At 49.1% G+C, this 14,447-nt stretch overlaps 1 protein-coding gene across 4 annotated transcripts in view; it reads right to left on the reverse strand.

Annotated features, from left to right (window-relative positions):
- Positions 1 to 14,447, reverse strand: part of LOC124012714 (eyes absent homolog 3-like) — a 39,784-nt gene that overhangs the window by 9,680 nt on the left and 15,657 nt on the right. For all 4 annotated transcript variants that reach the window (XM_046326622.1, XM_046326619.1, XM_046326621.1 and 1 more), the window contains exons 6-14: positions 10,928 to 11,166; positions 8,659 to 8,805; positions 8,307 to 8,377; positions 4,977 to 5,163; positions 3,814 to 3,983; positions 3,501 to 3,584; positions 1,976 to 2,065; positions 1,452 to 1,510; positions 181 to 332 (exon numbers count right to left, since the gene is read on the reverse strand). In XM_046326622.1, coding sequence (XP_046182578.1) covers positions 181 to 332; positions 1,452 to 1,510; positions 1,976 to 2,065; positions 3,501 to 3,584; positions 3,814 to 3,983; positions 4,977 to 5,163; positions 8,307 to 8,377; positions 8,659 to 8,805; positions 10,928 to 11,166 — 1,199 coding nt within the window. The remainder of the gene's footprint in view (positions 1 to 180; positions 333 to 1,451; positions 1,511 to 1,975; positions 2,066 to 3,500; positions 3,585 to 3,813; positions 3,984 to 4,976; positions 5,164 to 8,306; positions 8,378 to 8,658; positions 8,806 to 10,927; positions 11,167 to 14,447) is intronic.

The raw sequence follows: 14,447 nt of genomic DNA on the forward strand, positions 1-14,447 counted from the left end.
ACACATAATTTGCTAACTAACATCTCAAATAGTCACAAAGTAGATAAACATTGTAGCAACTATTTAAAAATGTAACTCGTGAGGACTGTGTACATCACGCCATAAGGGTTTTCCCAGCAAGCCCCAGTCAGGTGATTATTTAGAAGTTGAACACAAATACAGAGTTGACACGGATCTCACCTCCCACGTTCCCTTTGTATCCGTTGTAGATCTCCTTCAGGCGACGATAACGGAAGGCCAGTTTCCTCATCCACTCCACCCCGCCCTGGACTCCTGTGGCGGCGCCTACACCACTGGGGTTGTGGAAGCCATCCGCTAGGAAGTTGTAGGCGCTGATAGGAGGAATGAGAGAGAGAGAGATGTGGCTAGTTAGGAGAGAGATGTTTTGTATGTTGCTAGTTAGGAGAGAGATGTTTTGTATGTTGCTAGTTAGGAGAGAGATGTTTTGTATGTTGCTAGTTAGGAGAGAGATGTTTTGTATGTTGCTAGTTAGGAGAGAGATGTTTTGTATGTTGCTAGTTAGGAGAGATAGATGTTTTGTATGTTGCTAGTTAGGAGAGATAGATGTTTTGTATGTTGCTAGTTAGGAGAGATAGATGTTTTGTATGTTGCTAGTTAGGAGAGATAGATGTTTTGTATGTTGCTAGTTAGGAGAGATAGATGTTTTGTATGTTGCTAGTTGGGAGAGATAGATGTTTTGTATGTTGCTAGCTGGGAGAGATAGATGTTTTGTATGTTGCTAGTTAGGAGAGATGTTTTGTATGTTGCTAGTTAGGAGAGATAGATGTTTTGTATGTTGCTAGTTAGGAGAGATAGATGTTTTGTATGTTGCTAGCTGGGAGAGATAGATGTTTTGTATGTTGCTAGTTAGGAGAGATAGATGTTTTGTATGTTGCTAGTTAGGAGAGATAGATGTTTTGTATGTTGCTAGTTAGGAGAGATAGATGTTTTGTATGTTGCTAGTTAGGAGAGATAGATGTTTTGTATGTGGCTAGTTAGGAGAGATAGATGTTTTGTATGTGGCTAGTTAGGAGAGATGTTTTGTATGTTGCTAGTTAGGAGAGATGTTTTGTATGTTGCTAGTTAGGAGAGATGTTTTGTATGTTGCTAGTTAGGAGAGATAGATGTTTTGTATGTTGCTAGTTAGGAGAGATAGATGTTTTGTATGTTGCTAGTTGGGAGAGATAGATGTTTTGTATGTTGCTAGTTGGGAGAGATAGATGTTTTGTATGTTGCTAGTTGGGAGAGATAGATGTTTTGTATGTTGCTAGCTGGGAGAGATAGATGTTTTGTATGTTGCTAGTTAGGAACGTAGGGACTGTGTTGGTGGACATAAAAGCATTATTACATTGGACTATCATCATCATCATACAGAGAGGTTTGTATGTGACCTCCTAACAAAGGAGGGTATCTGAATGTCTTGGTTGTTGACAGTAGCGTCACAGACACACCTCAGATCCTGTCCGTTGTCATCAGAGGCTACGTCTTCAACATGAACCTGATCACACTCCTAAGAAGAGAAAAGGAAAAGTGTGTGGGGGGGGTGTCAACCATTTAGTCGAAAATCGTCCCCATTCAATCCAACATTCTGTCAGGGGCGGCAGGGTAGCCTAGTGGTTAGAGCATTGGACTAGTAACCGGAAGGTTGCAAGTTCAAATCCCCGAGCTGACAAGGTACAAATCTGTCGTTCTGCCCCTGAACAGGCAGTTAACCCACTGTTCCTAGGCCATCATTGAAAATAAGAATTTGTTCTTAACTGACTTGCCTAGTTAAATAAAGGTAAAACATTTTTTTATTATTATGTGACACTATCACTAGCTCACACCAACAACAGCTAAACTAACTGCAACAGCGTTAGAACTTAATTCAACACACAAAGTTGCTAGCTGCCACATGCCTAGCCTCTTCTGACTGTTAAGCTCTTTCGAGACAGACAGTGAGTCGACAGAGAAGACTATCACTGCAGGTAGCTACCTCCAGGTCATTGAAGAAGAGGTGTGTGTCCGCCAGGTCAAAGATCAGCTCCTCCATCTGAAGGCCCAGGTTCAGCACAGTGTCGGAGTCCTACACAACCCCAACATTTATATGAATACAAATCAGATCACCCATCAATAGAGAAATGTATCTCTATTATACAGATGTCAGTACAGAGGCTGGGTCCTGCACAACCCCCAAATATAGAGGTTAGCAAGAATGGAAAGCCATCTGATCATATTTAAACTACAAATTAATCTTAATAAAAATACAAAGCCTTTCGGGAATTATTCAGACCTATTGACTTGTTCCACATTTTGTTACGATTACAGACTTATTCTAAAAAATGTCAAAGCGGAAACAGGTTTTTAGATTTGGGAGAAGGGTAACAAAAAAAACATTTCTGCAGCATTGAAGGTCCCCAAGAACACAATGGCCTACATTATTCTTAAATTGAAGAAGTTTGGAACCAGCAAGACTCTTCCTAGAGCTGGCAGCCGGTCCAAACTGAGCAAATCGGGGGAGAAGGGCCTTGGTCAGGGAGGTGACCAAGAACCTGATGGCCACTCTGACCGAGCCCCAGAGTTCCTCTGTGGAGATGGGAGAACCTTCCAGAAGGACAACCATCGCTGCAGCACTCCACCAATCAGGTCTTTATGGTAGAGTGGCCAGACGGAAGCCACTCCTCAGTAAAAGGCACATCACAGCCCACATGGAGTTTGCCAAAAGGAAACAAAAGGACTCTCAGACCATGAGAATCAAGATTTTCTGGTCTGATGAAACCAAGATTCAACTCTATGGCCTGAATGCCAAGCATCACGTTGGGAGAAAACCTGGCACCATCCCTAAGGTGAAGCATGGTGGTGGCAGCATCATGCTGTGGGGATGTTTTTCAGTGGCAGGGACTGGGAGACTAGTCAGGATTGAGGGTAAGATGAACAGTGCAAAGTACAGAGTGATACTTGATGAAAACCTGCTCCAGAGCGCTCAGGACCTCAGACTGGGGTGAAGGTTCACCTTCCAACAGGACAACGACTCTAAGCACACAGCCAAGGCAATGCAGGAGTGTCTTCGGGACAAGCGTCTGCTAAATGGCATATATATTACAAGTCTCTGAATGTCCTTGAGTGGCCCAGCCAGAGCCCGGACATGAACCAGATCGAACATCTCTGGAGAGACCTGAATGTTGCTGTGCAGCAACGCTCCCCATCCAACCTGACAGAACTTGGATCTGCAGAGAAGAATGGGAGAAACTCCCCAAATACCAGTGTGCCAAGCTTGTAGCGTCATACCCAAGATGGTGCTTCAATGAAGTACTGAGTAAAGGGTCTGAATACTTACGTAAATCTGATATTTCAGTTTTTGTGTGTCGATTGATGAGGGGAAAAAAAACAACTATTGAATCCATTTTAGAATAAGGCTGTAACGTAACAGAATGTGGAAAAGGTCAGAATACCTTCCCGAATGCACTGTACTGCCTTGAATAACACAATGGCTCAAAATATGACAGATGATTTGGATATACCTTGCCAAACTTCTGAGAGAAGGACCCAGTGAGCAGAGAGTGGAAAATGATGATTGTTTCATCCAGATCCCACAGAAAGATTCGCTGAAAGAGAGGGGAAGAGGACAAATGGGGTCAGTAACTAAGGCATTAATCAGAAAACCATTTTCATGATTCCAGGATCTTATAAAATAACATGAATATATTAAACAAGAACGCATTTTTAGTAGAGCGGAGACCTAAAGAGAATCACCGGAGTAGCTGATTAATGTGTTAGTCTGGAGCTGTATGAAGGACTGGTGTATATCTGTGTTCATGTGAGCCTTATCGTTACCTCCAGGTCAGCGTCAGTAGGCTGGTTGCTGTCTGATTTCTTGGCCTTCCCCTTGGCCTTCCCAGCAGGGTTCCTCCTCCCCGCCTCATCCTGGTCCAGGGCCCCCATGGGAAGGGCCACACCTGTAGGCAGGGCTACGCCAGTCGGGAGGTTCTCACGTGGGCATGCATCTGAGGTAGAGGGCACAGACATGTTGAAGACTGACAGTTGAAACACTGCACACATAAAGACGTTAAACTCTCCATGTTTCTGAAAGTTGAACACAGGCTATATATGGCCTAACAAGCCCATAATCAAGGCAATGTAGAGAATCAAAAACAATTTTAACTTCCTACTTGATCCCACAGTGCTACCCATCCAGGTATATGTACACATGCAATGAATATGGAACTGGCATTCATACAGTAAGACAGAGTGAATCCTATAACGGGAGGTATCAGAAATACCTGGATGGTCCTAAGGTAAGACGATACTAGTACCACAGGTAACTAGTAGCTATGGTAACTGGTACCAACGGTAACCAGTAGCTATGGTAACTGGTACCCCAGGTAACTAGTAGCTATGGTAACTGGTACCAAAGGTAACTGGTACCACAGGTAGCTAGTAGCTATGGTAACTGGTAGCAATGGCAACTAGTAGCTATGGTAACTGGTACCACAGGTAGCTAGTAGCTATGGTAACTGGTACCAATAGTAACTAGTAGCTATGGTAACTGGTACCAACAGTAACTAGTAGCTATGATAATTGTTACCACAGGTAGCTAGTAGCTATGGTAACTGGTACCACAGGTAGCTAGTAGCTATGGTAACTGGTAGCAACGGCAACTAGTAGCTATGGTAACTGGTACCAACGGTAACTAGTAGCTATGGTAACTGGTACCAACGGTAACTAGTATCTATGGTAACTGGTACCAACGGTAACTAGTAGCTATGGTAACTGGTACCAACGGTAACTAGTAGCTATGGTAACTGGTACCAACGGTAACTAGTAGCTATGGTAACTGGTACCAACGGTAACTAGTATCTATGGTAACTGGTACCAACGGTAACTGGTACCAACGGTAACTAGTAGTTATGGTAACTGGTACCAACGGTAACTAGTAGCTATGGTAACTGGTACCAACGGTAACTAGTAGCTATTGTTATGAGGAACGGCTGAAGTACCTGTAGTGCTGGGCAGTCCAGCCAAGGCACTGCCCTCTGTCTTTATAGCCGGATACCCGGCCACACCCATACTGGATCCATTCTCTACGCCATTGGGCAGCCCGGCAGGGAGGTAGCTAAGGGGCGGGGCGTAGTACTGAGAGAACTGGGTCTGGCCCAAAGAGTTGACGTTATAGCTGCTGAACTCCTGCAGCAGGACAAACACACAGAGACGAGACATGAAGATCAGTGTGAAACAACAAGGGTGCATCCCAAATGAGATCCCTTTTCCACAATTCCCTCTACACTGAGTGGACAAAACATTAAGAACACCTGCTCTTTCCATGACAGACTGACCAGGTGAAAGCTATAATCCCTTATTTATGTCACTTGTTAAATCCACTTCAATCCATGTAGATGAAGGGGAGGAGATGTAGGATGATTTTTAAGCCTTGAGACATGTATTGTGTATGTTGTGCCATTCAGAGGGTGAATTGGCAAGACAAGATTTAAGTGCCTTTAAACGGGGTATGATAGTAGGTGCCAGGCGAACCAGCTTGTGTCAAGAACTGCAACGCTGCTGAGTTTATCACGCCCAACAGTTTCCTGTGTGTATCAAGAATGGTCCACCACCCAAAAGACATCCAGCCAACTTGACACAAGCATTGGAGACAACATGGGCCAGCATCCCTGTGGAACGCTTTCAACACCTTGTAGAGTCCATGGCCCGGTGAATTGAGGCTGTTCTGAGGGCAAAAGAGGGTGGTGGTGGGGGGGGTTACTACAGGGCTCTGGTCAAAAGTAGTGCACTATGTAGGGAATAGGGTGCCATTTGTGACGCAAGCCCGCTCCACTAGACAACGCCGCTCCACTAGACAACGCCGCTCCACAAATTGGTGAATGCACCAATTTGTAAGTCGCTCTGGATAAGAGCGTCTGCTAAATGACTTAAATGTAAATGTAAATGTAGACAACGCCGCTCCACTAGACAACGCCGCTCCACTAGACAACGCCGCTCCCCTAGACTAGACAACGCCGCTCCCCTAGACTAGACAACGCCGCTCCACTAGACTAGACAACGCCGCTCCCTAGACTAGACAACGCCGCTCCACTAGACTAGACAACGCCGCTCCACTAGACTAGACAACGCCGCTCCCTAGACTAGACAACGCCGCTCCCCTAGACTAGACAACGCCGCTCCACTAGACTAGACAACGCCGCTCCACTAGACTAGACAACGCCGCTCCCTTAGACAACGCCGCTCCCTTAGACAACGCCGCTCCCTTAGACAACGCCGCTCCACTAGACTAGACAACGCCGCTCCACTAGACTAGACAACGCCGCTCCACTAGACTAGACAACGCCGCTCCACTAGACTAGACAACGCCGCTCCACTAGACAACGCCGCTCCCTTAGACAACGCCGCTCCACTAGACAACGCCGCTCCCTTAGACAACGCCGCTCCACTAGACAACGCCGCTCCCTTAGACAACGCCGCTCCACTAGACAACGCCGCTCCCTTAGACAACGCCGCTCCCTTAGACAACGCCGCTCCCTTAGACAACGCCGCTCCCTTAGACAACGCCGCTCCCTTAGACAACGCCGCTCCCTTAGACAACGCCGCTCCCTTAGACAACGCCGCTCCCTTAGACAACCGCTCCCTTAGACAACGCCGCTCCCTTAGACAACGCCGCTCCCTTAGACAACGCCGCTCCCTTAGACAACGCTCCCTTAGACAACGCCGCTCCCTTAGACAACGCCGCTCCCTTAGACAACGCCGCTCCCTTAGACAACGCCGCTCCCTTAGACAACGCCGCTCCCCTCCCTTAGACAACGCCGCTCCCTTTTAGACAACGCCGCTCCCTTAGACAACGCCGCTCCCTTAGACTAGACAACGCCGCTCCTTAGACTAGACTAGACAACGCTCCTTAGACAACGCTCCACTAGACTTAGACAACGCCGCTCCACTAGACTAGACAACGCCGCTCCTTAGACAAGACTTAGACAACGCCGCTCGCTCCCTTAGACAAGCTCCCTTAGACAACGCCGCTCCCTTAGACAAGCTCCCTTAGACAACGCCGCTCCACAACGACTTAGACAACGCCTCCCTTAGACAACGCTCCACTAGACTAGACAACGCCGCTCCCTAGACAACTTAGACAACGCCGCTCCCTTAGACAACGCCGCTCCCTTAGACGCGCTCCCTTAGACAACGCCGCTCCCTTAGACAACGCCGCTCCCTTAGACAAGCTCCCTTAGACAACGCCGCTCCCTTAGACAACGCCGCTCCCTTAGACAACGCCGCTCCCTTAGACAACGCCGCTCCCTTAGACAACGCCGCTCCCTTAGACAACTCCGCTCCCTTAGACAACTCCGCTCCCTTAGACAACTCCGCTCCCTTAGACAACTCCGCTCCACTAGACAACGCCGCTCCACTAGACAACGCCGCTCCACTAGACTAGACAACGCCGCTCCACTAGACTAGACAACGCCGCTCCACTAGACTAGACAACGCCGCTCCACTAGACTAGACAACGCCGCTCCACTAGACTAGACAACGCCGCTCCCTTAGACAACGCCGCTCCCTTAGACAACGCCGCTCCCTTAGACAACGCCGCTCCCTTAGACAACGCCGCTCCCTTAGACAACGCCGCTCCCTTAGACAACGCCGCTCCCTTAGACAACGCCGCTCCCTTAGACAACGCCGCTCCCTTTAGACAACGCTCCCTTAGACAACGCCGCTCCCTTAGACAACGCCGCTCCCTTAGACAACGCCGCTCCCTTAGACAACGCCGCTCCCTTAGACAACGCCGCTCCCTTAGACAACGCCGCTCCCTTAGACAACGCCGCTCCCTTAGACAACGCCGCTCCCTTAGACAACGCCGCTCCCTTAGACAACGCCGCTCCCTTAGACAACGCCGCTCCCTTAGACAACGCCGCTCCCTTAGACAACGCCGCTCCCTTAGACAACGCCGCTCCCTTAGACAACGCCGCTCCCTTAGACAACGCCGCTCCCTTAGACAACGCCGCTCCCTTAGACAACGCCGCTCCCTTAGACAACGCCGCTCCCTTAGACAACGCCGCTCCCTTAGACAACGCCGCTCCCTTAGACAACGCCGCTCCCTTAGACAACGCCGCTCCCTTAGACAACGCCGCTCCCTTAGACAACGCCGCTCCCTTAGACAACGCCGCTCCATTAGACAACGCCCCCCCTACGTAACAGTATAGTGACTTCACCACGCACCGCACGGGAAGGCTCTGTATAGATATTTTGGTGCGTGCCTTAGACAGTTCACTTCACATAGGCTCCAGTGACATTTCCCTGTTCCAAGCCAGCCGGCCGGTCCTTACCTGGTGAGCCTCTGTAGCTGCGGAAGCAGGGGGGATGTTAGTGTACACACTGGATGTAGTGAAACTGGAGCCTGGCGGAGAAAAAACAGACACGTCAAAACACTGGAGAACAAAAACAACAACAACAAAACCAGACTGGAATCAACACTTCAACTCATTCTGACTATTCAAGATCCTTCCCTCAAGGGGTCGCAGTAGCATCAGTAGTGAAAAGTGCAAGAACACATCTGTTTAAATTCTAGCCCCCCGATAGTTGTGTCCAGTAAACTGCCTGGTTCACACTATGGGACCGATCAGGAATGTGCTGGCACCGATAAGTCTTTTCCAGCACTGAGTGAGATAGATTGCTTGCCTTGGCTTGGGTATGAGCAGTGCACATGGCCTGGGTCTGGCTGGGTTGGGGTATATGCTGACCTGAAGCTGAGGAACCCAGGCTGGCCAACAGAGGGTGCTGCATCAGGCAGCCCAGTCTCTGACTTAATACCTGGCCACATAGCACCTGAGGGAGGGGAGGGAGGGAGCGAGCGGAGGTAGAACGGGAAAGAAGAAAAGAGATGTAGAGAAGGAAACAAGTTAGAAATAAAACTTTTCAGTCAAGCAAGTTGAAACGTATTTGTTGCAAGACGTAGCTGTCTAGCTTCAAGTGTAATAAACCAACCAAAGTGTTATGTTGGGTTATTATACAAGAGATGTTAGGAAGCATTAGGGGGAAGTTTCCCCTAGGTACAGAACCAGAATCAGCTTCCCCTCGGTACAGAACCAGGATCAGCTTCCCCTCGGTACAGAACCAGGATCAGCTTCCCCTCGGTACAGAACCAGGATCAGCTTCCCCTCGGTACAGAACCAGGATCAGCTTCCCCTCGGTACAGAACCAGGATCAGCTTCCCCTAGGTACAGAACCAGGATCAGCTTCCCCTCGGTACAGAACCAGGATCAGCTTCCCCTCGGTACAGAACCAGGATCAGCTTCCCCTCGGTACAGACCAGGATCAGCTTCCCCTCGGTACAGACCAGGATCAGCTTCCCCTCGGTACAGACCAGGATCAGCTTCCCCTCGGTACAGAACTAGAATCAGCTTCCCCTCGGTACAGACCTAGGATCAGCTTCCCCTCGGTACAGACCTAGGATCAGCTTCCCCTCGGTACAGACCTAGGATCAGCTTCCCCTAGGTACAGACCTAGGATCAGCTTTCCCTAGGTACAGACCTAGGATCAGCTTCCCCTAGGTACAGACCTAGGATCAGCTTCCCCTAGGTACAGACCTAGGATCAGCTTCCCCTAGGTACAGACCTAGGATCAGCTTCCCCTAGGTACAGATCTAGGATCAGCTTCCCCTCGGTACAGATCTAGGATCAGCTTCCCCTCGGTACAGAACCAGGATCAGCTTCCCCTCGGTACAGAACTAGGATCAGCTTCCCCTCGGTACAGAACTAGGATCAGCTTCCCCTCGGTACAGACCTAGGATCAGCTTCCCCTCGGTACAGACCTAGGATCAGTTTCCCCTAGGTACAGACCTAGGATCAGTTTCCCCTCGGTACAGAACTAGAATCAGCTTCCCCTCGGTACAGACCTAGGATCAGCTTCCCCTAGGTACAGACCTAGGATCAGTTTCCCCTAGGTACAGACCTAGGATCAGTTTCCCCTAGGTACAGACCTAGGATCAGTTTCCCCTAGGTACAGACCTAGGATCAGCTTCCCCTAGGTACAGACCTAGGATCAGTTTCCCCTAGGTACAGACCTAGGATCAGCTTCCCCTAGGTACAGACCTAGGATCAGTTTCCCCTAGGTACAGAACCAGGATCAGCTTCCCCTAGGTACAGACCTAGGATCAGCTTCCCTAGGTACAGACCTAGGATCAGCTTCCCGTACGTACAGACCTAGGATCAGCTTCCCCTACGTACAGATCTAGGATCAGCTTCCCCTAGGTACAGAACTAGGATCAGCTTCCCCTAGGTACAGATCTAGGATCAGCTTCCCCTAGGTACAGAACTAGGATCAGCTTCCCCTAGGTACAGAACTAGGATCAGCTTCCCCCAGGTACAGACCTAGGATCAGCTTCCCCTAGATACAGATCTAGGATCAGCTTCCCCAATCCCAACCTTAACCATTAGTGGGGAAAATGCAACAAGAGTCTAGCATCTTTGATTGGGGAGGGGGGGCACAATTTGAACTGTGAGCAACACATTTTAGCAGCCTCCCCCATTGACAGCAGGGAGAAAATTAACATACATTTTAGGGTTCATCTCCTGCAATTCTACACATTTTGCCATGGGGCGGAGAGAAGATTTTGCGATTCTATAACAAATTTTCTGCAATTCTACACATTTTACTATAAAGGTGGAGAGAAATGTTTACAGTTTTTAAATACGATATCTGAGTGAGAGCGACTAACTCACTAGACTAACTTAGCAGTCAAAAATGTTTTAGCTGACATGGGCTAATTGAGTGTGTCATTGACTAACATAAGATGCACAACCATGTTTCCATATTGCACCATGTCTATTCTACTATTCTAACCCCCGACTGAGCTCCTAAATCTGCAGGCCTATAAAAAAAAATGGGGGGGGGGGCCCTCCATTACCCATTTCTGCTTTACAACTTAGAGCAGCATGGAGGGACTGACCAAATGGTGGGAGGCCGTAGGTCTGTCCTGCTTGGGGGAAGGCAGTGTAGACTGTAGCCTGGGTCTGTCCTGCCTGAGGGAAGGCAGTGTAGACTGTAGCCTGGGTCTGTCCTGCTTGGGGGAAGGCAGTGTAGACTGTAGCCTGGGTCTGTCCTGCCTGAGGGAAGGCGGTGTAGACTGTGGCCTGGGCCAGAGGAGGAAAGGCACCCTGGCTGGTGGTGTAGGATGTGACTGCTGGTCTGTGGGATAGTCGGGGAGAGATGCACAGACATACTGAAGTAAGTTGAAAAATTCTGGAACCTTCTGGAACCTTCCCCAAATGTTTTATTTATTTCTCCTGCTTATTCCTTCCTGAATCTTCCAACAGGGATTTTTTTGGGGGGGGGGGAACTTGGACATTTTGGGAAAGTTACCAGAATTTTGCAATAAAGTTCTACCCAATAGCATGCAATGGAGAACTTGGCCCGCATTTATCAAGAGTCTCAAATTAGGAGCCCTGATTTCAGATCAGTTTTGCCTTGTTGATCACATGGCATCACATTATTACGCAGGTTGGACCTGATTCTAGATCAGCACACCTCATTCTGATACATATGCCTCCCTACCAAGCAAAAAGGCAGTAACTTATACTTCCGGGTTGGAGCGAGCGGTCGCATCCGCACTTCGCTCCGCAGGTAGTATAACTTTTTCATTACATTTCATTATAGTACAACGGTTTGATTTGTCTAATCTTAGCAATTTCTTCTTAGCTAGCTACATAGCCGTCTTTGTATCAAAGATAATTGCGTAATTATCGTATTTCGTCGTCCTAACGTAGTCTTTACTGCTATTTGCCCAGCAGCTAGCCAGCTAGCAAACGTCCACCGAATAGCTGCACTGTAGAAACTATTACACTCAACTGAACGACTTGATTAGTGTAGTGTTAGCTAGCTACATAGCTGTCTTTGCTGTCTTCGTATCCAAGATAATTGTGTAGTTTAGAGTGTGTAGTCTTAGAGTGATTATCTTAATTTACCGAGGTTAGCTAGCCAGCTACTTGTCGTCCTTAACGTAGGAGACACTGCTAGCTAGCCAACAGCTAGCCAACGTCTACCGAATAGAACAACCCGGTCGCATTCCGCTTCGCTCCACAGGTAGTATCACATTTTCACTTCATTTCATTACAGTACAACGGTTTGATTTGTTTGATCGTAGCTAGCTACATAGCTAGCTACATAGCCGTCTTTGTATCAAAGATAATTGTGTAGTCTAGAGCGACTTTCTAGGTTAGCTAGCCAGCTATTGTCGTTCTTTTAACGCAACGTAACGTAAACAACACTGCTAGCTAGCCAGCTAGCCCCCGAATAGCAGCACTGTAGAAACCATTACACTCAACGGAACGACTTGATTAGTGTAGTGTCAACAACGCAGTCACTGCCAGCTATCCTACAAAGTCAACAACGCAGCCACTGCCAGCTAGCCTACTTCAGCAGTACTGTATCATTTTAATCATTTTAGTCAATAAGAGTCTTGCTACGTAAGCTTAACTTTCTGAACATTCGAGACGTGTAGTCCACTTGTCATTCCAATCTCCTTTGCATTAGCGTAGCCTCTTCTGTAGCCTGTCAACTATGTGTCTGTCTATCCCTGTTCTCTCCTCTCTGCACAGACCATACAAACGCTCCACACCGCGTGGCCGCGGCCACCCTACTCTGGTGGTCCCAGCGTGCACGACCCACGTGGAGTTCCGGGTCTCCGGTAGCCTCTGGAACTGCCGATCTGCGGTCAACAAGGCAGAGTTCATCTCAGTCTATGCCTCCCTCCAGTCCCTCGACTTCTTGGCACTGACGGAAACATGGATCACCACAGACAACACTGCTACTCCTACTGCTCTCTCTTCGTCCGCCCACGTGTTCTCGCACACCCCGAGAGCTTCTGGTCAGCTGGATGGGTGGTGGCACCGGGATCCTCATCTCTCCCAAGTGGTCATTCTCTCTTTCTCCCCTTACCCATCTGTCTATCGCCTCCTTTGAATTCCATGCTGTCACAGTTACCAGCCCTTTCAAGCTTAACATCCTTATCATTTATCGCCCTCCAGGTTCCCTCGGAGAGTTCATCAATGAGCTTGATGCCTTGATAAGCTCCTTTCCTGAGGACGGCTCACCTCTCACAGTTCTGGGCGACTTTAACCTCCCCACGTCTACCTTTGACTCATTCCTCTCTGCCTCCTTCTTTCCACTCCTCTCTTTTGACCTCACCCTCTCACCTTCCCCCCCTACTCACAAGGCAGGCAATACGCTCGACCTCATCTTTACTAGATGCTGTTCTTCCACTAACCTCATTGCAACTCCCCTCCAAGTCTCCGACCACTACCTTGTATCTTTTTCTCTCTCGCTCTCATCCAACACTTCCCACACTGCCCCTACTCGGATGGTATCGCGCCGTCCCAACCTTCGCTCTCTCTCCCCCGCTACTCTCTCCTCTTCCATCCTATCACCTCTTCCCTCTGCTCAAACCTATCTCCTGATTCTGCCTCCTCAACCCTCCTCTCCTCCCTTTCTGCATCCTTCGACTCTCTATGCCCCCTATCCTCCAGGCCGGCTCGGTTCTCCCCTCCCGCTCCGTGGCTCGACGACTCATTGCGAGCTCACAGAACAGGGCTCCGGGAAGCCGAGCGGAAATGGAGGAAAACTCGCCTCCCTGCGGACCTGGCATCCTTTCACTCCCTCCTCTCTACATTTTCCTCTTCTGTCTCTGCTGCTAAAGCCACTTTCTACCACTCTAAATTCCAAGCATCTGCCTCTAACCCTAGGAAGCTCTTTGCCACCTTCTCCTCCCTCCTGAATCCTCCCCCCCCCTCCCTCTCTGCAGATGACTTCGTCAACCATTTTGAAAAGAAGGTCGACGACATCCGATCCTCGTTTGCTAAGTCAAACGACACCGCTGGTTCTGCTCACACTGCCATACCCTGTGCTCTGACCTCTTTCTCCCCTCTCTCTCCAGATGAAATCTCGCGTCTTGTGACGGCCGGCCGCCCAACAACCTGCCCGCTTGACCCCATCCCCTCCTCTCTTCTCCAGACCATTTCCGGAGACCTTCTCCCTTACCTCACCTCGCTCATCAACTCACCCCTGACCGCTGGCTACGTCCATTCCGTCTTCAAGAGAGCGAGAGTTGCACCCCTTCTGAAAAAACCTACACTCGATCCCTCCGATGTCAACAACTACAGACCAGTATCCCTTCTTTCTTTTCTCTCCAAAACTCTTGAACGTGCCGTCCTTGGCCAGCTCTCCCGCTATCGCTCTCAGAATGACCTTCTTGATCCAAATCAGTCAGGTTTCAAGACTAGTCATTCAACTGAGACTGCTCTTCTCTGTATCACGGAGGCACTCCGCACTGCTAAAGCTAACTCTCTCTCCTCTGCTCTCATCCTTCTAGACCTATCGGCTGCCTTCGATACTGTGAACCATCAGATCCTCCTCTCCACCCTCTCCGAGTTGGGCATCTCCGGCGCGGCCCACGCTCGGATTGCGTCCTACCT

This window comes from Oncorhynchus gorbuscha, linkage group LG24, assembly GCF_021184085.1.
Source record: "Oncorhynchus gorbuscha isolate QuinsamMale2020 ecotype Even-year linkage group LG24, OgorEven_v1.0, whole genome shotgun sequence".
Classification (NCBI taxonomy): Eukaryota; Metazoa; Chordata; class Actinopteri; order Salmoniformes; family Salmonidae; genus Oncorhynchus; species Oncorhynchus gorbuscha.